The 25,132-nt window shown below is 32.8% G+C and overlaps 1 protein-coding gene across 2 annotated transcripts in view; it reads left to right on the top strand.

Moving 5' to 3' along the window:
- Positions 1-25,132, top strand: part of LOC126673966 (probable 3-hydroxyisobutyryl-CoA hydrolase 3) — a 61,653-nt gene that overhangs the window by 20,059 nt on the left and 16,462 nt on the right. For both annotated transcript variants that reach the window (XM_050368303.2, XM_050368304.2), the window contains 8 exons: positions 1,178-1,246; positions 2,271-2,334; positions 3,865-3,944; positions 4,054-4,137; positions 22,475-22,559; positions 22,684-22,769; positions 24,396-24,517; positions 24,612-24,672. In XM_050368303.2, coding sequence (XP_050224260.1) covers positions 1,178-1,246; positions 2,271-2,334; positions 3,865-3,944; positions 4,054-4,137; positions 22,475-22,559; positions 22,684-22,769; positions 24,396-24,517; positions 24,612-24,672 — 651 coding nt within the window. The remainder of the gene's footprint in view (positions 1-1,177; positions 1,247-2,270; positions 2,335-3,864; positions 3,945-4,053; positions 4,138-22,474; positions 22,560-22,683; positions 22,770-24,395; positions 24,518-24,611; positions 24,673-25,132) is intronic.

Genomic DNA, 25,132 nt, shown 5'->3' on the forward strand with positions numbered 1-25,132 from the left:
TTGCTGTCATTTTAATGTGGCAGCTCTGGTTTTCTCGTAATATTCTGGTGTATGAGGGGAAGGCTGATTCGATGGAGATAGTGCTGACTAGATGTCAGAACAGTGTAGTGCATCAAGAACCTCCTCAACTAGCTCTTCGAGTTTTGCATCCTGCTCGTGATGGTTGGAAAGTCCCAACTGCAGGTCTGGTTAAAATGAACACAGATGCTGCAGTTCCTGCGGGTGGTTGTGGAGCTGGGGTGGGGGCAATATTTTAGAGATAATCATGGCGATGTCTTCGCCGCTGCGGGCAGATATATTTCTGTTGTTCAGTCGGTTGATATTAGTGAGAGTTTGGCTATCCTTTATGGCCTCCAGGTTGTTGTGGCTTGTTGCTTCCCTTCTGTGGTGGTTGAAAGTGACTCATTGTGAGTTATTCAGATGATTCAAAAGGGGAAAGCTTATCCGACCCACCAAGGTTTAGTGATTGATGATATTCTTTGCTTGTTTCCGAGTTTTATTAGTATTAGCTTTTCCTATACTCCTCGAGAGAACAACAAAGCGGCTGATTGTTTAGCTAAATGGACTTTATCTATTGCGGAGGATATTGTGATTATGGAGGATGTTCCTAATCCTGTTCGACATTGTATAATCGAAGATATTGCTTCGATTTCTGAGTTTTCAATATAATTCTCTTTGGCGATAAAAAAAAAAAGAGAAATTAGCGAGAGTTAGTTGTTTCCTCCCTGCTCCCACGTAGACCATTTTGGTGCTTTCTATAGAGTATCAATATAGTTATGTAAAATAATAAACAATAAAAACCCGTAATCACCTGAATAAATTAAAATCCGATAATAAACCGTTAGTAATCACCTCAATAAAATCATCTATCCAACTTCCATTCTGCTCTTTCAATATTAAGCAGCAATAGATTCATTCCCACTGTAATCTATAAAAATTGGAACAGAAAACAAAGAAAAGAGATTGGTGGTTGTGACGAAGAGGATAATGTTATCTTAAAGAAATCAATTCAAGAGGAATGATAAATTATTGATTCAATTGATTTGAATTAAAGATTTCACTTCTATTCTCACTATAATTTAGATGGGGAACTTTTACCAATTAAGCTATATCATGTCTTGACTATAGCTGTAATATCATAGATATTGATCTTAGAATTTTTAATTTTATTTTCCAGGTTTCTCAAATGCTAAGGAATTTAAGAGCCTTTGAGATGAATTCCAGTGTCAAATTTGTGATTTTGAAGGTAAAAAGATAAATTCGAAAAAGAAAAAAAATAGTTTCTCATTTATAGCACTTAATATTTTAAAATAAATTTTTGTATAATATTTAAAGGCTTAATCATCTAAAAATATATCGGCTAAACCTATTTTTGGGTCTCTAATTATATGTTTTTGATTCATCAGGTCCCTAAATTTCTATTAGATTTTCTCAAGTCCTTAAATTTTTGATTTTTTGTTTTATCAGATTCTTCAACTTCTATTTGATTTTCTCAGATTCTTAAACTTTTATTTTTTTTGGGTTCATTGCGTGTCTAAATTTTTATTTTTTGATTCATTAAGTCCTTCAATGAATTTCCGTTTAAAGACCTAATGAACAAAATAAAAATAAAAATTTAGAGACCTGAGAGGGACCCGATGAACTAAAAAAATTAAAGTTTAGGGACCTGAGAAAATCAAATAGAAGTTGAAAAACCTGATAAACAAAAAACATATTTTGGGGTTCTTAAACTATACATTTTTGGTTCATCAGATTCTTCAATTTCTATGTATCTTTTTCAGGTCCCTAAACTTTCATTTTTTAGTTCATCAAATCCCTCAACTTCTATTTGACTTTCTCGGGTTCCTAAATTTTTATTTTTTAGTTCATTAGTTCCGTAAACGGAAATTCATTTAAGGACCCAATAAACCAAAAAATAAAAATTTAAGTATCCAATAAACCAAAAAACAAAAGTTAAAGAATCTGAGGAAGTCAAATAGAAGTTGAAGGACCTGATGAAATAAAAAATTAAAATTTAATGATTTGAGGAAGTCCAATAAAAATTTAAAGACTCCAAAATAGATTTAGCTAAATTAAAATTGTAAATTTTCAAAATTTGAACCTTAAATTTTTTTCAAAAAATGGAGTACTTTATAGTGAGGAAGCCTATATTAAAAAATTATAACGATTTTCTCAAAAATAATTAATAAATCTTAGAATTTATAACATTCATATATTTGTCTTTACGATAAAAGTTTTTTCATAATTGCAATCTTTTATATAATTGTTAGGCAAATGGGAAAGCATTTTGTGCTGGGGGTGACGTTCTATCAATTGTTGGTTCCATGATGAAAGGTGAATTTTTTTTTTGTTGGATCATCTTCTTATTATTAGAAAACCGGTATGTTATAGTACAACCGTCATAAACACTGAAAAATAAATTGTTAGATTGTGGGTTTAAATTCATTATAAACGTTTTCTTTTTTTAATTATTAAAAAAAATATTAAAAAAAGTCACAGACAACATAATTTGCAAATTCCAAAGAAAAAGATTAACTCATTATTTACTTTTATCAATAATACAGTACGGTCGACCTTCTAATAATTAATATACATGGTGGATTAAAAATTTTATTAATAAAATTATTAATTTATTGAACGTTAAATAAGACGTAATATTAAAATTGGTTTCTTAAAATTTTATTAATTATTAGAATTATTAATTTATTGAGTATTATTATTAGAGCTCTACTGTATATTAATTTTCTGATTAAAATTTTCACTACATCGGATTGTTTAATATTTGTTCGTCAATTGTTTTTCATTTCCATTATGGGTGTTTGGTTGAGCTTTTTGGTGGAGCTCTTATCTTTTACTTTTCAAAAAGCTCCACTAAAACATTTGGTAAGAATTTTTCAAAAGTTTTTTGGAGCTTTTTGTCCAAAAGCTACTTTTGGAAAAACTCCATTTTGAGTTTTTTGCAAATAGCTGATAGCTTTTATAATATTTTTAATTATTTAGACAAAATTAACCTTACTAAAGTATATCGTTTCTTTATTATATAAAGTTATTTAAATTATTTTAAAATACCCTAATTATTTATAAATTATATAAAATTATTTTATATATATTAAAACAACTATAATTTAATTAATTTTATTAAATAAATCATAAATTTATCAAAAAATAAATATTTAAATAAGTTTAAACTAAATGTTGCCTCTTATAAAAAAATAATTTTTAATATTTTTATTGAATATTATATAATATAATATATTTATAATTTAATAAATAAAAATAAAAATTATGCCCTTTATAGTCATTTTATATATAAACAGTAACAGTCAATCAAATCTCACCAAACACGTAAGGCCTATCAGCTACCAGCCAACAGCTAATAGCTACCAGCCACAAGAAACAGCTGAGCCAAACGGGGCTATAGTCCTCTATTTCTGAGAATTTTCTTTCAATTTACTAGCATAATATAATTATTTTAAGACTTAATCATCCAAATATATCTCATATTATTAACATTTTTCATTTATGGCCAAACTATTAAAATATCGAATTTAGCCTGTTTTCAATTTTTAGTTTTTATTACAACTGTTTGCTCAAATTGGAGAAAAAATATTTTAAAAATATTTTTTATATTGTTTTGTACTATTCCGATTTATTTTTTTACCATCAAGCACTCCAAATATATGATGTAATATAAAGAGCATATTAAAAAAAAATTGCTCAGTTTTAAATAAATAATTACAATTAAAACTGAAAATTAAAAAGTAAGTTAGAATGGAAGATTTTGAAAGTTTAGACTATAAATAAAAAAATTAAAAAAAATAAAATATTTTTTTCTAATTACTTATTTTTCGTAAAATTATTCAGGACATTGGAGTTTTGGAGCAAGATTTTATAAGAAACAATTGAAGTTGGACTATTTAACTGCTACATATAAGAAACCTTTGGTAAGCTTATAAATACGACTAATATTGTAAATAATGTTTATTTCATTGTTAAATACAATTTTTCTACAAAAATTATTCATTTATTTTCTTTTTGGAAAACAAAATGAAGATTCCACTTATTGATGGTATCGTAATGGGAGGTGGCGTTGGATTGTCCATGCATGGAAGGTTTAAGATTGTTACCGAGAAAGCTGTGAGTTCAATATTTTGCTTATTTATATTTGAATTGTATTTTGAGTATTGACGGAGTCGGTTTTTTCAACGGATTAACCTGTAATATAGAGGTTAGAATGCTGATTAGACATTTTTTCTGATAAACACTCTGATGTTTAAGTCGGTTTTTTGTGTGTATAAATTTACAAAGTAATTGCAATGTTTTATTTTAAACATACCTCAAACACCTTATATAGTAACATGATGATGATGTACTTGACAAAGTCCTAATAGAACTAGGAATCTTAATAGGATTAGAAGTCTTGATACGATTAAAAGTCCTATCTTGTAATAGTTCCTATCCGGGTGGGATTAGGATTTTGGAACTATCTTTTAGAAATTCCAAATCTTTTATATGAGTCTAAAATCTTCTAAATTTTTGGTGTTGCATTTGGATTATAATTTTAAGGCTTGGATAAGATTCGTGTTGGAATTAGATCCTTATTCTGATATTTCGGAGTGTCAATATTCACCAAGTTTGTTGGGACTTGGTCTCTTGCTGGGCAAGCTCATAGTAACTCAGTCTTAGAGAAATGAGTCCTATGGAGCTTAGTGCCTATTTAGCGAGCCCTAAAGAATTCACTTCAATGAATGGATCCTTTGAGGCTTGACATTTTAACGGTTGGCGAGCCCTGGAGAACCCATTTTAGTGGGCGAATCTCGTGAGACTCGATATACTATGACTGATATGGAATAGGGAAAGTCTATGTGGGAGAGTCCATGTGGGATTGTCCCTTTGAGACTCAGTTCTGGCTTTGTGAGTCCTATAAAATCCACTTCATTAGGAAAATCCTTTCGCTTTTTATCAACTTAGTAGTCTTGATCTAGAATCCAGTATGGTTAGGTTTCCATCATTAGCTCCCCCACGAGTTGTAATAACCCGGAAATTTAAGGGTTAAAATATAGCCACGTGTCTAATATTTTATTAGACGGGAGTAGGTAAATTAAATTTAAGGATAAATTTAATTTACAAGTGTCCCTAAATTTTTAATATGGCTATAGGATTGCAAATTTAAATTTCTAGAATTTAAATTTGATTAGTTATATAGTTAACGGAGAGAATATGGATTTATGAATTGGGTGCAGAATAATTCATAAGTCCCTAGCGAATATTTTTGGTGCTAATATTCGCGAAATATTTTAAAAAGGTTATCGTGAAAATTTGATAAAATTTGGAAGCAGAAATTTTATCAAGCGCAGTCAATGCGGGCTTAATAAATCGAAAATGATTTATTAAGAATAAAATATAAGTCGGATGGGAATAAAAATAATATTTTTATTCTTTCTATATTTTATTAGATTTTTGGTAAAATTTTCACGAAATTTGGAAGTCGTTTTCGTTTTGGCTACGAACGACTAGTTTAGAAGTTGGTTTAAAGTGCATGATTGAGCTAGTATTAAAGCGCACTTTAACCAATAAGTATATATATGTTAAGTGGTAACCAAAATCAAGCAAACATTTCATTTCTTTCTTCAGAAAGAAAAGAAGCAGCTACTTGCTTCTCTGTAACTTCGGCGATTTAGGGTTTCCGGCCGTTCGATCCATTTCTCGATTCTAACTCCATTTCTTCAACGATTACTCAAGTAATCGAGGTAGTATACCCGTATTAAACGTTTATTTTGATATATTTTGATATATTTCGAATATATATTCGTTTATAAACGGTTACCGTATCGAATCGAACGTAAACGTATTAGTTTTACGTTTCGAACGTGAATATGGATAGATTGGAATGTGTATACGTGTTAGGGGCGGAAAAATGGAGTTAAAGCACGTCGGAAAGCCCGGGAAATCAACTTTCCCGGGGCTGTGCACTCGGGTGCACGAACGTGCACCATTTGGTGCACGAACGTGCACCATGAGAGGGTGCACGAACGTGCACCCAAGGTGCACGAACGTGCACCATCTGGGGTGCACGAACGTGCACCAATTGTGCACGATCGTGCACTGCCCTGGGGTGCACGATCATGCACCCAAGGTGCACGATCGTACACCGTGCCGAGACGCTGACGGATAGGGATTTGTTTTTGGGCTTTTTGCCCTAAGAACTTGACGTAGTTTCGTTGATTCGAAAACGTTTTAAAACGATAACTTGTGTTAGAAGAAATTGAAAAGGTTTTATATACTAAACCTAAAGACTTTTAAAAGGAGATTTTAAAAGTAAAGTTAAACGTTTATAATGGACTTTAAAAGAGTTAAAGTCAATGTTTAAACAGTTTTAAAGATTTAGCAATCGCTTTTGCTAAATACTTAGTATATGACCGAGAATTGTTTTGACAATTAGGTCTATACTATAAATGGTTTTCTTTAGGTATTTCAATACCTAAAATAACTTCTAGAGTGAAGTTAGAACGTTTTCTCAAAACGAGAATTTATAATATGGTTTTAAAAAAAAAACAGACCATAAGTGTTACGTGTTTGAATGATTATATGTTTGACCTAGATCTGGGTTTAAGGACCTAGAAATTTTATAGGAAACATATATTGATGTGTTTTATCCTGTTTGCTTTGTGTGTTTAGTCCGACCAGCTAGCCAGCAGTCTGACCACAACCACAGGATTAAGTTCCAGACCTAGCGGTGTTTGTGAGTTCATTTGTTTACTTTTGAATATTAGTATTCAATTGTTTTTAAATCATAAATCGCACTAAGTATGAAACTTAGCCAAGGAAGATCCACTGAAACGAGCTATCTATTGGGCAACAATAGGACTGTGTGATCACCGGTGTTAATGAACTAGATGAGAGGTAAATATTATAAGCATACATATTGAGATTAGGTTTTAAGCCAGATGCTTATAAAGCGGCTTAAACCTAATGGGTAGTCCTGAGGTGGCAGTGATTTAAGTTCCGGCCCAGCAACCCAATACAGAGTCAAGATGGCTGTGATACATATGTATTCAGCTCATCCTGTATTAAACAAGAGTTGTGCATATGCATTATATATATGATAGCACTATAACGTAATCAGGATTAGGGTTTCATTTGGATCGAGGACTGGTAATATTTTTATATACCGACATTTTGTATATACGCGATTTTGGTATTTAACTGTAAACCTATCTACTCACTCAGAAATATTTATATTTCTGACCCCGTTGTTGTTTATCATTTTCAGGTACCTAGCTACCGGGTCTGGTCGAGCTTCCACCCTTTTCCATCAGGGAAGCTTATCTTGTTGTTATGTAAATAACACTTTAAACTCTTAGCTGCTGCAATAGTGTATATAGGTTCGATATGCCTGTAGCCACGTCATGGTTCCTCTGTCTATATACTCTGATAGGAACCTGACTTTGTCTAGCTCTAATAAGTGGCTACTCAATAGGCATATGGTGTTTTATGGTGTCCCCTACGGGTGGCCAAGCTTCGCGCTTTGGTCTGCAAAGACACTGTGTGTAGTTTTAGCTGGCCTTACGTTTGTGTGCCTGCTGTGCATGTTTTTAAATATGTTTGATACAACGCTTTGAAAAGGAAAGTGTTCGATATATTTTATTAAACATATTGTTCGGGTGCGCGGTTTGAAACAGGGCTGCCTGCGAGGCAAGGCACGTGAGCCAAGTCCCTGTACCACCGCACCGGTTTTCAGAAATGCGCGTGGGTCAGAATAACTAGGGTTATTCAACCAGCATTTCTGAAAGCGCGATATCGCCTATATGAATATTTTCAGAATGTGTTTTCCACGTTAAACGGAAAAATGTTTTAACGGTGTTTTCTGAAAACGGGTCGTACGCGATGTACGATATATATTTATATTTAAGAGGCGAAAAATTTATAGAGGTTTTAGGCTTGCTACGGGTTTCGGAACAACCATTCCCATTCCCTAGCGCCGGTCTCGGCTCGAGTTTCGAGGTGGAAATCGGGTCGTGACAAAGGTGGTATCAGAGCAATGTTTTAGGACTTGAATGTCCGAAGTATTGTTGCTGATATATGTTAAGTAGAGGTACTAGAAGTCATAAGAATTCCTAGTGAACTATTGCAGCAACATAGGATTCGAGTCATGTCTTGATCAGTTGTCAGTTACTGAATACAATCAGCTATAGATAGCAGCTATACATGTGTGTAATATGTATTGATGTATTGATCAGGAACACATGAGTTGTTCTTGTGTTCGAGATACGTTACAACTGATGGAACATGTGAGATGTTTCTAAGTTGGAAGCACATTACAAACATGGAGCGGAATGGTCAGAACAGATGACCAGTATTTGAGGAGAATGGTTCTGTTTGAACACAGGACAAAGCGAAGATTTCCTCTGAATATTTGTTCGAGAAAATAGTTAGATTTTCTCTGAATTGTGTGTGATTGTTATATGTTTTGCTTATATAGGTTTAATAGTTGATACCTGTTATATGAAAATGTGATTTTTCTATAACTATTACATACGGTACTTATGCTGAAAATTTCATGTGTTTCAGTATGTCTGGGCCTAGTAGAGCTCATACGCATGTGGGGTCTGATCCACATAATGTACCAGGTTTGCCTGTTATACCTGATACATCTGTTCCCATAGAGGCTGTTGACTCAACATCAGCATGTGACATGGACATATGGGAGGATGCTATTGGAGTAGAGGAATTAGAGAGAATGTTGAATGAAGACATACACAGTACTGGAAATAGCCATAGCTCTGTGTCTGAATCGACTGCTACATCAGCTTATCTGGGATTTAAGGTAAAAGAGTTCTTAGCTGAGGTGGACCATCTAAGGAGGGTTCAACAACAAATAAGACACTCGCCGAATCAGTCATGGGAATACGTGAGCGAGTGGGAGGTACAAGAGAACCAAAGTTTGGATAGGTTGAGGGATTATATGGATAAGTATACTAGGGAAGATTTGAATGTGGAGGCATATACTGTTGAGTTTATGCGTTTATGTGAAGAAGTACCTGAGTTAGTTCGTGATGGTGAGGAAGTTGCAAGTAGGTACGTCAAAGGTTTAGGGCCTGAGTTCGAGGAACTCATGGCGGTAAAGTCTGATTCTGTAGCATATCTGGCTGGACGTGCGAAGCAGATAGAAAGTAAGTTGAGGAGGAATGACATACCCCTCCAGCCGTACTATCACACCAAACCTGAAGAACCTACTGCTACATTTCCTAGGGTAGGAAACTCTGGACCCGCGAAGCACTACAACCCCTACTTTGTTCCGCGAGGGGGAAAGGATAAGGGAAAACTGAAATTCCGCGGAGGGCGAGGTAAAGGCCCGATGATTCGTGAGGCGTTTCCGTCTTCGCGATCATCGTCAGGTAATGTTTAGTTATGTGTTTAATGTTTAAGTTAGTCTGTTTATGTGTTTTCAATATTCACGTTAGAATTGGAAAACATAAACTACAGATATAAATTATATTCTTAAACAAAAAGAAATACACATACAAATAAACATTAAAAGATAAATGATAAATGAGAATTGACAAGTTAGGGATGTTAAAAACGTGCATCCTTAAAATAGAAATCAATAATTATTGATAAACAACCAAATGATGTGAAGCAATAATAATCCTAATGTGAGGATAAAGTATTAGGATTAAGAAACTTGAAATGTTACGAAGAAGTAGTTTAAAAGAAGCTTACAAAGTGAGTATTGCAGTTTTGTTTTAAAAGAATGTATTATTGTGCTCAGATGCATCATGAATGCATATTGCAACAATCACTATAGAAAATGGAATACTTGAATTCCATATACCTATATAAAATGATTTTGTTAGGACATGCATCATGTATATTGTAAATCAAAGAGAAAGAGGATTGTATAGCAACTCTTTGGGGATGAGAGATGTCATCACCCTGAGCCACAATTGTACAAAAGTTTTAAAATGTGAATTGTTAGATTCACAGTTTTGAAGAGATAAATTTAAAAAAAAATCCAGCTGGTACACACATATACTTGTATATGTGGGTGAAATATGTGTATATGCACATATGTTTGAAACGATTGGTTTGAGAAACCATTTGTTTATTAAACAAAATTTTTGTGAAATAAATTGTTGAGAAACAATTTATTTACAAAACAAACTGTATTTGTTTTAAAATGTAAGCATACTCAAACGAAAACTCTGTAATAAAGTCAAGGTAGGATACAAGATAGCGAAGATAAGATGTTATGATTTTTATTGTTCATAATAAACAATAAGGATCTGGATTCTAATGTTTCATCCCGAAACATCAGAAATTACTAAGGATTGAGAAGAGTAGGAAGTGAGAATTTACATTCTTACTCTAAGATAGACTAAGAGATAAGTCTAGTGATGGACTTTTATGATAAATAAAAGTTCAAGAGTAGATAATAGAAGATAATTGCGATTAAGATAAGAGAGAGTAGGATATAATTAAACACAACTCGGTTAGTTTGACTTCAAGTAACTGTCGGTGAACAAAGTCATACGCATGTGTTTAATTAAAATGGATCTGAGATTGGTCTTACAGACAGAGTAGATGTCAGTAATGGACGTATCTCTTAAATCCAAACGAGTGGTTAGATAAACCAAAACTCATAAGTCTGAGAGAAGTAAACCTCAGCACTTAACCAACAAACAACAACAAATCAATTAAAAGACAGATAATGAAGAGGAAAATAATACTCAGAACCAAGTAGTTACACTACTAGTTCTGATCTGAATAAAGAGAGTCGTTGATTATGTTAACGACAGACAGACTTTGTGAAGTCGTGTCAAACAAGGTATTCATTAATAAATAATTATTAATTATTTAAAGAATAAATAATATACTTAAACAGTATAATAAACCTTGGATTAACATAAGATGAAAATGTTATTAAGGTAAGAAAGAGATGAAGACGGTGAACTAAAGGAGTAAGTTTCAGATGTTATCTGGATACTAACAGAGTATAGTAAAACCCCAGTAATTAGCGATCGAACCGTTAGATCGGTTTGATATTGGAATATGATAATCCCAGTACGGTTATCTAAGTTTTAACCGTTGCAATTGACGAACGGAGAGGAATATGATGCTTGAAGATGAAGGTGATGCTGTGAAACTTGCGTGAATTTTGGCAGTGAGCCAAAAGCGCAAGTGATCACGATAGTAAGTATAAACTTTAGTTAGCTTGGAATTGTCAACATAAGCTCCATATATGTATAAAAAGAATTTGAAAACTGTATTGAGACAGTAATTTCAAAAAAATAAATTCCGAGAACCGGGCCATATGACTGTGAAGTCTAGGCTGACTGGTAACGGAATATACGTGTGGCATACATGTATTTTAAGTGTCGAGCTAGAAATGCATAATGCATGGCCGACTAAAAGTAGAAAATATTTAATGAACATTTGGTTTTAATGTAAAACGGTTTGAAAGTGGAGCTAAAGTTGATTGTCAGTTAATTAAACACGATAGTAACAGCTATAGTACAGTTATGAAAACTGTTAGCTGTGAACAAGGAAGATATGTATATGGAGAAGAAGTTAAGAAGTCTAATTAACATTGGATATCCCGAAAACTAGTAATGGAAATATAGTTTTGCGGTGATTGTAAAGGACGTTAGAAGGTGTTTCATAGTGAGGTAGTTAGATAATAACCACACCCACACCTACGCAACCACATTCCGAAAGGAGAGGAGATCAGTTACCCAATCTGTAACAGGAAGTTACTATAGATTGAGGAGTAAATAAAAGGACATTCTATACAAGGTATAGAAACGTAAAAAAACTAAAAGATGAGTGGTTAGTTATGAAACAGTAATCATAAAACATATTAAAAGTCATCTCAATAATAAGATGAGCCATAAACAAACAACTAAGGTTGAAAAGAAAACAAAAAAAATAAAGTAAAATGCGTATGTGCGACAAAGGTGGTATATAAAAGAGGAGTTATCGGAAGCTAGCAATGGTAATTTAGTTTTATGATAACCCTGTAGTAAGTTAAATGGTATTAACTTATACCAACCTACTTGGATCGCTTAACAAGAAAGACTAGAGATTAGTCCTTGGAATGGTTGCAAGACGCTAAGCTAAGGAGTAAAAGGTATTCTATACGAGTTATAGGATCAAGAGGAGTATACAAAGTGAACAATCTGTTTGTAGAACGGAAGTTCAAACAGATGATGAGAACAACAGTGAGGAAGAGGGATATGATTGAGGATGCCAGTCAAAATGGTGCTGTGCTTTTCAAAGCATGAAGTGAGATTAGGTATAAGTGAAATTTGGATTATAAGTGAAAAGTAAGTATATGTAAATTCGAGGACGAATTTATATAAGGGGGAGAGAATGTAATAACCCGGAAATTTAAGGGTTAAAATATAGCCACGTGTCTAATATTTTATTAGACGGGAGTAGGTAAATTAAATTTAAGGATAAATTTAATTTACAAGTGTCCCTAAATTTTTAATATGGCTATAGGATTGCAAATTTAAATTTCTAGAATTTAAATTTGATTAGTTATATAGTTAACGGAGAGAATATGGATTTATGAATTGGGTGCAGAATAATTCATAAGTCCCTAGCGAATATTTTTGGTGCTAATATTCGCGAAATATTTTAAAAAGGTTATCGTGAAAATTTGATAAAATTTGGAAGCAGAAATTTTATCAAGCGCAGTCAATGCGGGCTTAATAAATCGAAAATGATTTATTAAGAATAAAATATAAGTCGGATGGGAATAAAAATAATATTTTTATTCTTTCTATATTTTATTAGATTTTTGGTAAAATTTTCACGAAATTTGGAAGTCGTTTTCGTTTTGGCTACGAACGACTAGTTTAGAAGTTGGTTTAAAGTGCATGATTGAGCTAGTATTAAAGCGCACTTTAACCAATAAGTATATATATGTTAAGTGGTAACCAAAATCAAGCAAACATTTCATTTCTTTCTTCAGAAAGAAAAGAAGCAGCTACTTGCTTCTCTGTAACTTCGGCGATTTAGGGTTTCTGGCCGTTCGATCCATTTCTCGATTCTAACTCCATTTCTTCAACGATTACTCAAGTAATCGAGGTAGTATACCCGTATTAAACGTTTATTTTGATATATTTTGATATATTTCGAATATATATTCGTTTATAAACGGTTACCGTATCGAATCGAACGTAAACGTATTAGTTTTACGTTTCGAACGTGAATATGGATAGATTGGAATGTGTATACGTGTTAGGGGCGGAAAAATGGAGTTAAAGCACGTCGGAAAGCCCGGGAAATCAACTTTCCCGGGGCTGTGCACTCGGGTGCACGAACGTGCACCATGAGAGGGTGCACGAACGTGCACCCAAGGTGCACGAACGTGCACCATCTGGGGTGCACGAACGTGCACCAATTGTGCACGATCGTGCACTGCCCTGGGGTGCACGATCATGCACCCAAGGTGCACGATCGTACACCGTGCCGAGACGCTGACGGATAGGGATTTGTTTTTGGGCTTTTTGCCCTAAGAACTTGACGTAGTTTCGTTGATTCGAAAACGTTTTAAAACGATAACTTGTGTTAGAAGAAATTGAAAAGGTTTTATATACTAAACCTAAAGACTTTTAAAAGGAGATTTTAAAAGTAAAGTTAAACGTTTATAATGGACTTTAAAAGAGTTAAAGTCAATGTTTAAACAGTTTTAAAGATTTAGCAATCGCTTTTGCTAAATACTTAGTATATGACCGAGAATTGTTTTGACAATTAGGTCTATACTATAAATGGTTTTCTTTAGGTATTTCAATACCTAAAATAACTTCTAGAGTGAAGTTAGAACGTTTTCTCAAAACGAGAATTTATAATATGGTTTTAAAAAAAAACAGACCATAAGTGTTACGTGTTTGAATGATTATATGTTTGACCTAGATCTGGGTTTAAGGACCTAGAAATTTTATAGGAAACATATATTGATGTGTTTTATCCTGTTTGCTTTGTGTGTTTAGTCCGACCAGCTAGCCAGCAGTCTGACCACAACCACAGGATTAAGTTCCAGACCTAGCGGTGTTTGTGAGTTCATTTGTTTACTTTTGAATATTAGTATTCAATTGTTTTTAAATCATAAATCGCACTAAGTATGAAACTTAGCCAAGGAAGATCCACTGAAACGAGCTATCTATTGGGCAACAATAGGACTGTGTGATCACCGGTGTTAATGAACTAGATGAGAGGTAAATATTATAAGCATACATATTGAGATTAGGTTTTAAGCCAGATGCTTATAAAGCGGCTTAAACCTAATGGGTAGTCCTGAGGTGGCAGTGATTTAAGTTCCGGCCCAGCAACCCAATACAGAGTCAAGATGGCTGTGATACATATGTATACAGCTCATCCTGTATTAAACAAGAGTTGTGCATATGCATTATATATATGATAGCACTATAACGTAATCAGGATTAGGGTTTCATTTGGATCGAGGACTGGTAATATTTTTATATACCGACATTTTGTATATACGCGATTTTGGTATTTAACTGTAAACCTATCTACTCACTCAGAAATATTTATATTTCTGACCCCGTTGTTGTTTATCATTTTCAGGTACCTAGCTACCGGGTCTGGTCGAGCTTCCACCCTTTTCCATCAGGGAAGCTTATCTTGTTGTTATGTAAATAACACTTTAAACTCTTAGCTGCTGCAATAGTGTATATAGGTTCGATATGCCTGTAGCCACGTCATGGTTCCTCTGTCTATATACTCTGATAGGAACCTGACTTTGTCTAGCTCTAATAAGTGGCTACTCAATAGGCATATGGTGTTTTATGGTGTCCCCTACGGGTGGCCAAGCTTCGTGTCTTTGGTCTGCAAAGACACTGTGTGTAGTTTTAGCTGGCCTTACGTTTGTGTGCCTGCTGTGCATGTTTTTAAATATGTTTGATACAACGCTTTGAAAAGGAAAGTGTTCGATATATTTTATTAAACATATTGTTCGGGTGCGCGGTTTGAAACAGGGCTGCCTGCGAGGCAAGGCACGTGAGCCAAGTCCCTGTACCACCGCACCGGTTTTCAGAAATGCGCGTGGGTCAGAATAACTAGGGTTATTCAACCAGCATTTCTGAAAGCGCGATATCGCCTATATGAATATTTTCAGAATGTGTTTTCCACGTTAAACGGAAAAATGTTTTAACGGTGTTTTCTGAAAACGGGTCGTACGCGATGTACGATATATATTTATATTTAAGAGGCGAAAAATTTATAGAGGTTTTAGGCTTGCTACGGGTTTCGGAACAACCATTCCCATTCCCTAGCGCCGGTCTCGGCTCGAGTTTCGAGGTGGAAATCGGGTCGTGACACGAGTATGCCAATTTCTTATGGTATTTATGCCCTTTGTTGGAATTTAGCCATTTTTCTTTATCTTCATTTAACAAACCCTTTTATTTTGGCTCCCTTTTATTTTAGCGATGCCATTATATTTGGTGAATGTCATGATCCAAAATCTCAAGTCACGACCGGTGCTAGGGAATGGAAGTGTTAGCTCTGAAACCCCTATCAAGCCTATAACCACTATAAACCTTTTGCGATATAACACATACGAAAATACAAGAATACAAAAATACGTTTTCAGAAATCTCTTCGTCATACATATCTGAAAACCATCATCATAAACGTAGAAAGCAAGATCTTTACAAATCTTTCATATAACGGTACACTGCCCTGTTTCAAACAAATCATAACTTCGAAATAAACGATTAAACGGTTACTAAAATATATGTATATATTATTCATTTATAAAATCACATCAGAGTTAAACACAACCATAAAACCGTTTGACACGGACTGTTCGACCACAATGGACTACTGCAACTCTACAAAGGAACAAAAGATTTCCAATGAATACTCAAATTGAGACTTCCGGAACAAAGTTAAGCTCGACCCCTTCATTATACTATAAACCTGATAGGAGAAAATTATGGGGGGGGGAATCAGACAATGCTGAGTGAACTTACACGTTACTAATGGTATTATATAAAATAACATCGCATTAAACAAAGAATACATATAGAACATAATACAATATGAGCATTAGATCCGATCTAAACCCTAATTCCCATACACAACCTGGACTATGTGTTATTATTTATATTTAACGATATTGACTTTCTTAGTCCTTATGGTATGGTCCGGAAATAATTCAACCGAGTTAACTGATACCATGTGGCACAGTTCCGAGATTATTCGACCGAGTTACAGCTACCACTTCTTATATCCAACGATCGAGGTGAGTCCCACGATAGTTCAACCGAGTTACTCATTAGATACAGGTCTAGAGATAGTTCCACCGAGTTAACCTCGTATCTAATATATGAAAGACTCCTATGACGTACCCTGACACCGATGATCACGCAATCCTATTGACGCAATAGGTAGCTCGTTCCCTCAGATCACACACTGATTTTTATACTTTTAAACAAACGATAACATAATAAGCATTATAATTAAATTATATAATATGCGATGCGTTTATAATACTACTTATAATACAACAAATAACTTTAAGTAATAATGAACAAAGTAAATTGCAAACAGTGACCGCTATCCAAATATCTATAGAATGAACATGTCGATCGATCCCCTGGATAATCAAGCTCGTCGGTCCGGTAGCTCATTGGGTCCTCTGTTGCAACAATATCCAAATGCGCCTGATATCCAATAATAAACCCTAGATATAAACCCTACGACGAATTACTAAAACGGATACAACATCTTTCTTTTTACTATCTCGCTCCTTTCACTTTCCATTATACTTTTATAACATTGCTCTTTAATAGACTTACATGACCAAAGCTTTCTCGACACACTCCTTTAATTGGTTTGGAAAACCAATTACAATTCTTTACGATTACGTTTCTACTCATTTGAAGCATCTTTGGTTATGTTTTAAAGTTTGACTTTCTTGTATTTGAACCCCGGAAGACCTCTATCGCAGTAGGGAATGGCGTTTCGGTTCTCGGCGACCTTCACGTCGCGCCCAACATGGGCGAGACCTAAGCAGGTCGTCTCGGCCTTTTCGACTCCGTACCTCGTCCCAAAATCATACCAACATGCTTTTCTGTTAATTACACACCAAAATTATCCAATTCCATAGTAAAGATGCTTAAAACAGCACGATTTCAATAGTTCGATACGATCGTATAATAATAACTAAAAACCCTAACTCCAAACAGCCACAAATACATAAAAAATCATATTATAGACCTTGACTTGAAGCCCTATGATGAAGCATGACATAATTCTTGAAAGATCAAAAAAGAAATCGTCGGAGCTAAATCGAAGAAATCCAATTGATTCACCCATGTGCGTGAAATGAGAGCAATTGTGTGAAATTTGGTATTCTGATACCAATTCCTCGATTTTTAATATATATATATATATATATATATATATGGTCTGGTCAAAATATACTTTGGCTCAAACCGCTCAATCATGCATTTTAACCTAATTTTTTAATTATTCGTCTGTAACACTGAAGGAGGGTAATTCTAATTTTCACGAAACATTAACCATAAATTCTATGAAATGTAAAACAAATAAAAATATAATTTTTATTCGCATGAGACTTATATTTTATTTTATATTAATTCTTGACGATTTCCGAGATCTTGCTCAGTCCCACTTGATAAAATAAACTATGTTCAAATTTTATAAAATTTTAATGATACTTTCTTAATATTATTTTATGGACTTTGACATAAAAGTTATTAGCTCGGAACTTATAAATTATTTTATTCCAATTTATGGGTTTTTTTTAGTCCTTTTCAAACCGCTTTGACGAATAATAATTTCCTTATTATAATTCGATAATTATAATCGACCTACTTAAAATTTATTTTTTTCCTAATGCCAATATTTTTTTATCTTTACAATTCCAGTCCCTTTAAATAGGACGCATGGCCATTTTATCAATTTAAATTTACAGGGTATTACAGTGAAACTATCATCTTTGGGCTGAAGCTTTTATCTTGGATGAAGCCCTCGTCTTTGTGTGAAGCTCTTTTATTGGGAGAATCCTCACCTTTGGGTGAAATCTTTATACTGGATAAACCCTCATCGTTGTGTAGAGTCCTAATATTGAGCGAACCCTCATCTTTAGGTGAGTGCTTATGAGTCCATTTCAATGGGTGAACCCTATAAGTGAATCCTCAGGTTTGGGCAACATAAGCATTGTCAATTTTTTCGACATACTGAATCTTTTCCACGTGTCATAATTTTAACATGTCTTCTATGTTAGGCACATCGTTCTACCTGCTTATCTGGTTGTTTAATGTCGCTTTTATCTTATCTCCGGGTTTATAACCCATTATTTTGTCAACATCTTTGAATGCTAATCATGCTTACGTTTTTAATGAGTAATTGTTCTTCAAGATAAATTTTCTCATTTTTCTTTATATAATTATTTTTTTGATTTTAAGAGTTTTACTTTTTTGGCATTCTTTTTGGACAAATATGAATTTTTCGAATCCCCTTACAAGTATATTTATTTCATAATGTAATTATGCCTCTTTTTGAAATATGGTCACTTATGGTTTATTATTTATTTTTTTGCTATTCTCTTGAGCAATCCATAACAATTTTTTTCCCGATAATGCTCTATTTTAAAGTTACATTTTTTGCTTTCTCCTTGTGCGAAGACTTTATATATTGTTTTTTGAATTTTTTGAATTAATTTAAATTTTGGATTATTCTGAACCCTATTTTATTCTTTTATATGAACAAGTCTTTCATAGTTAATTTAAACTCTTGAATTTTAAGGTTAATTTAAATTTTTTATTCCCTTATTTAGGCAAGTTCCTTAAAGTTAATTTAATCTAGGATTGTTAAGGTCAATCTAAATTTTAATTCTCTTTTTGGGATTTTTATTTAAGGTTTATGAGAATTTTTCTCTTTTTCTCTCTTGGGGTTTTTATTTAAAATTCAGGAGGACTTATCTATTTTTCCCTCTTGAGGGTTTTATTCAAAGTTCGGAAGACACTGTTTTTTTTTTCTTGGGTTAATTCCATAAAAAAATTACGATCTTGATATAAAGTATTTTAATCACGGCCTTTAAAAGTTGCCATAGAAAATCATAATTTTTTTTCAAATCTATCATTTCGGTGTATTTTTGTTGACTAAGTTCTCCACTAAACCATTAATGAAAGAACCAAATTGTAAATCAACACCAAATATATTATCTTTCAGTTATAATATGTAGGATTGGTAATTTTTAATTAGTAAAATACATCAAATTTTACTTTGGTGATAAATTTGAAACAAAATGATAGATTGTGCCTTTAAATGCCAATTTTTATAGGTCGTGATTAAATTGAAAGTGTGAAGGTCGTGATTTTTTTTATGGAATTAATCATCTTTTCTTTCTTTTGGAGTTTTTGTTCGAAGTTCGGTATAATCTATCTCCTTTTCTCTTTTGTGATTTTTATTCAAGATTCGTGAGAACCTATCTCTTTTTCTCTCTTGGGATTCTTATTTAAGGTTTGGTAAAGCCTATATCTTTTTTCCTTTTGGGATATTCTTTGGATAAGCCTTCTTGGATGATTCATCTTGGTTGAGCCTTATGAGTCTGAAACCCTTCTTGGTTGGGTTATTTTGTTTGGACGAGTTTTATTAGGCCGAGACCCTTCTTGGTGAAGCCTTCCTGGCTTATTCTTCTTTATCGAGCCTTATTAGGCTGAGTCCTTCCTTGGTAAAGCCGTTTTGGCTTATTCTTCTTGATTGAGCCTTATTAAGCCGAATCCCTTTTTGGCTTATTCTTCTTGATCGAGTCTTATTAGGCCGAATCCCTTCTTTGTGAAGCCTTCTTGGCTTATTCTTATTGATCAAGTCTTATTAGGCGGAATCCCTTCTTTGTGAAGCCTTCTTTAGCTTATTCTTCTTGACCAAGCCTTTTTAGGCCGAGTTTCTTCTTGGTGAAGCCTTATTTGGATTATTCTTTTTTGGCTGATTCTTATTAAGTCGAGTGTTATATCATTTGTGCTTTTAATCTTTATAAGAATGAATAAACTCCAAAACGTCCAATATGATTATATTATATTGTAGTATTCCACTGAACATTACAATACTATGAGCTAATATTTATTTAGCATGTGATTGATTAATATGTAATTTAATTACAAACTTATCTCATTTCATCTTATCCAAATAATGGAATGATGGGGCTCTTATCATGTTCTTACATGGGATTTACTTCTTTTCTTTTTAGATGGTTCTTCTTCTTTCATCTAGTTTAAAATACTTTTGGGCGATCCGCATTAAATTTGATGATGTTGCTGGTTTATTGATTAACAACTTGTCCACAAATTTGCCGAACCTAATCCCTTCCTGAAGAGCTTTGATTGTTATGTCCATATTTATATTATCAATCTTCATGACTTAATTCTTTGTTAATTCTTTCCACATAATTTCGAAGAGTTTCTCCTTCCTTTGTTTGCACGTCCGAAGGATGCTTGTGGTTGATTTTGCTGGTATATTAGTCAAATATTTGGCCAAAAATTTGTTAAATAATGCAGTATGATTTTAAATTGAACCAGACTTCATACGATTAAATATTTGGCCATTAATGTAGTTGGAAAGACTCGGTACATGATTGCATTTGTTGTATTGAGTAGTTCCATTATTGCGTAGAATCGTGAGATGTGGTCCCCTAGATCACCTTCTCCATTGAATATTGGTAGAATGAGTAGTTTCATATTGACGGGGATCTTTTCCTCCAAGATTTCAACAGTGAGGGGGTGAGCCATTCAGCCTTAATTCGTTAATATAAAGTTCTCCTGCTTTGAATTTGTCAAGGCACGGGATATTTCCTCCTCCAAATCGTTCTCAGCCACATACATGGTCTTGCTCCTGAGGAGAGACTCGGAGGACTCTCTTTCGTCTTCTTCTTGATTTTTTGCCTTCCTCGGGTGCGATTTTATGGCCCCTTCTCCGTTCTTTTGCCCCTTATAATAGTATCCTATTCATCTACATGTTCATCACGCCTGGGTTTTTTACTTCATTTCTCTCATCGTTTTTCTCTCCATTATTTCACGTATCATTCTCTTGATTTTCTGGGTTTCTTCCTTCTTCTCCGTAGTCTCTCTCATGAGTCTTCAAAATTCCTCCTATGGCGATTAGTGGGGTGGAGTCCCATACTCTGCCCTTTGAAGGTTCATGCTTTTCACATCAGCTTTAGCGGCGTCTTTGGCCTCTTGAGCCATCTGGTCTAAATTTTTCTAGAATTGTTTTATCATCTTCATCAAAGCTTGATGGTATACGGCCAGTGGGAAGACCACCGCTATAGTAGATTCACCAGATCCATCAAGGTCCGAAAAATTGATTGGGTTTCTCACTCTAACCTACTCAATGCAAGAGTTAGGTATAACATTAATAATTTTTATTAAGATTACTACGTGAGCTGTCGTTACCCGATGTAATGTTGTGTTTCAGATATACCCCAAACTCCTTATATAGTAGTCTGGTGAGGATGTACCTGATAAATTCTTAATAGGACTGGGATTCTTGATAGGATTAGGAGTCCTATTTTGTAGTTGTTCTTATCCGAGTGGGATTAGGATTCTAAAATTATCTTATAGATGAGTTAAAAACTTTCTAGATTGTCGGTGCTGCATTTGATTCTTGTAGATCCGTATTGGAATTAGATCCTTATGCTGGTATTTTGGAGTGTCGATATTCACTGAGTTCTTTGGTACTCGGTCTCTTGTTGGACGAGCTCACAAGGACTCGGTCCTAAAGGGATGAGTTCTATGGGGCTTGGTACATATTTGGCAAGCCCTAAAGAGTCCAGTTTAATGGGTGGATCCCTTGAGACTTGGAAGTTTAAGGGTCGGCGAGTCATAGAGAATCCATTTTTAACGGGCGGATCTCGTGGGACTCGGCATATAATGATTCATGCAAAAATTGAGAGAGTTCCTATGGGAGAGTCCTTATGGGAGAGTCCCTTTGAGACTCGGATTTTGTTTGGTGAGTCCTAAAGAGTCCGTTTCAATAGGCGGATTCCTTCTTTTCTTATTAAATTAGTAGTCTTGATCTAGGAACTGGTAAAGTTTGGTTTACAACAAGTATTTATTGTTTTTATTAATGGTAATTAAAATATTTAATTTATCAATCGTAGTATAATGTAAATAATTTTATTTCAATTATTATTAAGTTTGTTTTTTATCAAATATGATCTATTCTATGTTAATTGTTAGCGGTGGTTAAACAGAAATTAATTAGTACTATTATGTATTTTTTAAACTGACAAACCATAGTTTGAGAGAGTCGGGAGTCGAACTCTCTGCCTCATGCATTAAAATAATTAATTCGTTATATGACTGTTTATTTTATATTTTATTATTTATACAATTGTGTGACTTGATTATGGGAATAATCAGCAAGTGCATAAAACTAATTTTGATTCGCCATAATCAAATAACATTTATATTTGTAGGTATTTGCTATGCCAGAAGCTTCCATAGGACTATTCCCAGATGTTGGGGCGTCACATTTTCTTTCTAGGCTCCCAGGGCATTTTGGTAATATTATTTTTTTATCATATATTTTTTTTCTATATATATATAGAATAAATTAAGTTATTTTTCATGATGTTATTAGATGATAAAAATAGTTAGCTTCTTTTAATCTTATTTTGTAATACAGGAGAATACTTAGGACTTACCGGAGCCAGACTAAATGGAGTAGAAATGTTTGCATGTGGCCTCGCTACACATTTTGTTCTCTCCAGAGTAATAATTCTCCGATTGAATCCAGAAAATTTATAATTACAGTGGTGAAATATTTTTTTTTCCAACATTTCATTTTTATAGCGATTTAATCCCAACGTTTAAAATATTACGAAACAAATTATTTTTGCAATTTGTAGCCTCTATTAGTTTTCCCGCAGTTTTTTTTAACTTTTTTTATACTATAAAGTGTAAGAACACGAAAGGTTGGGCTTTTATTTAAAAAAAATTGAAACGTTGGGATTTAATATGCTAATAATATATTCAATATGGCTGCCACATATGCATAAAGTTGCCGGAAAATGATTGGAGTTAGGTTGACATTTGTTTCGTAACGTTTTAAATGTTGGGATTAAATCGCCACACAAGTGAAAGTTGGGATTTGTTTTGCAAATACCCCTATTTTTTGTTGAATTTATTAGATTTTGAATGTCAATTTAGTATTTTCACTATGTTTTGTTAAAAAATCAGTATCCAGGATTTTCTCAATAGTTTTGCAGTAGTTTTGATTTTTAATTAGATTCAACAAAATTTCAGTATAGTTTCAGTAAGTTTCTTTGCGGTTTATAGGTCTGTTTTCATACAATTTCAGTAGGTCTGAATGTATTTTTTATATATAATTTTCATATTGAAACCACATATTAAAATATGAATAAAAATTTCCTCCAACCTTGGTTGTAGGAAACTCCTACAACCATTGACATGGCATTAATTGAGTGGTTATCTTTAATACATTTAATATATCTACAAAATTATATTTTTAGTTCCTATATTTTACATAAAACATGCCCAAACAACTTGTGGTTTCTAAAATTGCAAATTCGACGGTAGTATGATTATTTATTTTGAATTGATAATCTTTCTCTATATTTTAGTTTTCTTAAATGATAGTATTGCAAATAATAAAATGATAGTTGGAATGAAATTAACAAAAATTATTAAATTAGTTAACTAAAAATAATTAATTATAAGTTAAGCTACTAAAAAAATTTATTAATAATTTTTTTTAAATAATACATTATTTTAAATAAACATATACTTCATCCATTTTTATTTTTTAAAATTATGGTACACTTAAATAATTTTAGATAATTAATACAATAATAAATTAAATTTTAGACTATATTATTATTTATATATGAGAAAAGTTTTATTAATTTAATTTTTCATTCATAATAGAATGTTAATAAGAATTATAGTTTTAGAATTATTATTTGGAAGAAAAAAAACTCTAGATAAGTAAAATATTATTTTCAACAAAATATAGGAACTAAAGTTATAACTTTTTAAATATACTAGATGATATTAAAGAGGCCACTCAAAAGGTGCGATGTCAATAGTTATAGGAGTTTCTTACAACCAAGGTTGGAGGAAAATTTTATTCTTAAAATATAGCATTATCTTAAAGTGAAATTTGGATTATGTGAAACCCGAATTGAAATCATATGAAAACTTTCTAAATAAAATGTGAATTTTTTTATCCCTTGAATTAAAAATTAAATTTCATATTAGAGGTCATTATATGAAAACAATAATATTTTTTTAGATATTTTTGAAACCATTCTATTTTTTTAGTAATCTTACTTCTTATGCATATATTTCATGTAATTTAACTTGTAATGCGAATAGGATTTGCCTTCGTTGGAAAATGCTCTCCAAACACTAATATCATCGGAGAATACATCAATTGATGAAGTTATTAACAAATTTTCACAAAGGCCTAAGCTTAAGGAAGACAGCATTTATAAGAGGTAATTTGTAATTTATATATTGTGGTTGAATTAATATATATTGATTACATTTTCTTAATGGATTTTGGGTTCTAATTTGTGTGTTGTTAATTAGATTGGAGATAATTAATGAATGTTTCTCCAAAGATAGAGTTGAGGACATCTTACTTGCTCTTGTAAGTATATTTTATTTATAGCAAAACTATAGAAAAGAGATCACATGGTATTTTTTAAATGGGTTCCTTTCATATATATATCATGAATAGTAAAACTTATATGAAAAAGGTTCATAAAAAACTCGGACTAAATAAAAAAATCATTTATAGAATTATTTGATTTTGTGGAATAATTTAGAAAACATATGGAGTTTGAAAAAAAATCTTATTCAATATTTTAGGTCTAATGGTTGAAAAAAAAAAATTAAACAATTTCACCTTTTTACAAATCTAACAAAAAAATTGATATTAATTATGGGCTTTTTGCATATAAAATCACAAATTTTGAATTTGTAGCGATTTAAGTATCATTATTAAAATTTGTCATAAAAGGCTCGATCTTTCATTTCTTGGCATTTTCTAGCTCCAGTGTATTTTTTTCTTCATCAAAAAACTTTATTTTATTTATATAGTTTTTATT

The sequence above is a fragment of the Mercurialis annua genome, linkage group LG3 (genome assembly GCF_937616625.2).
Source record: "Mercurialis annua linkage group LG3, ddMerAnnu1.2, whole genome shotgun sequence".
Classification (NCBI taxonomy): Eukaryota; Viridiplantae; Streptophyta; class Magnoliopsida; order Malpighiales; family Euphorbiaceae; genus Mercurialis; species Mercurialis annua.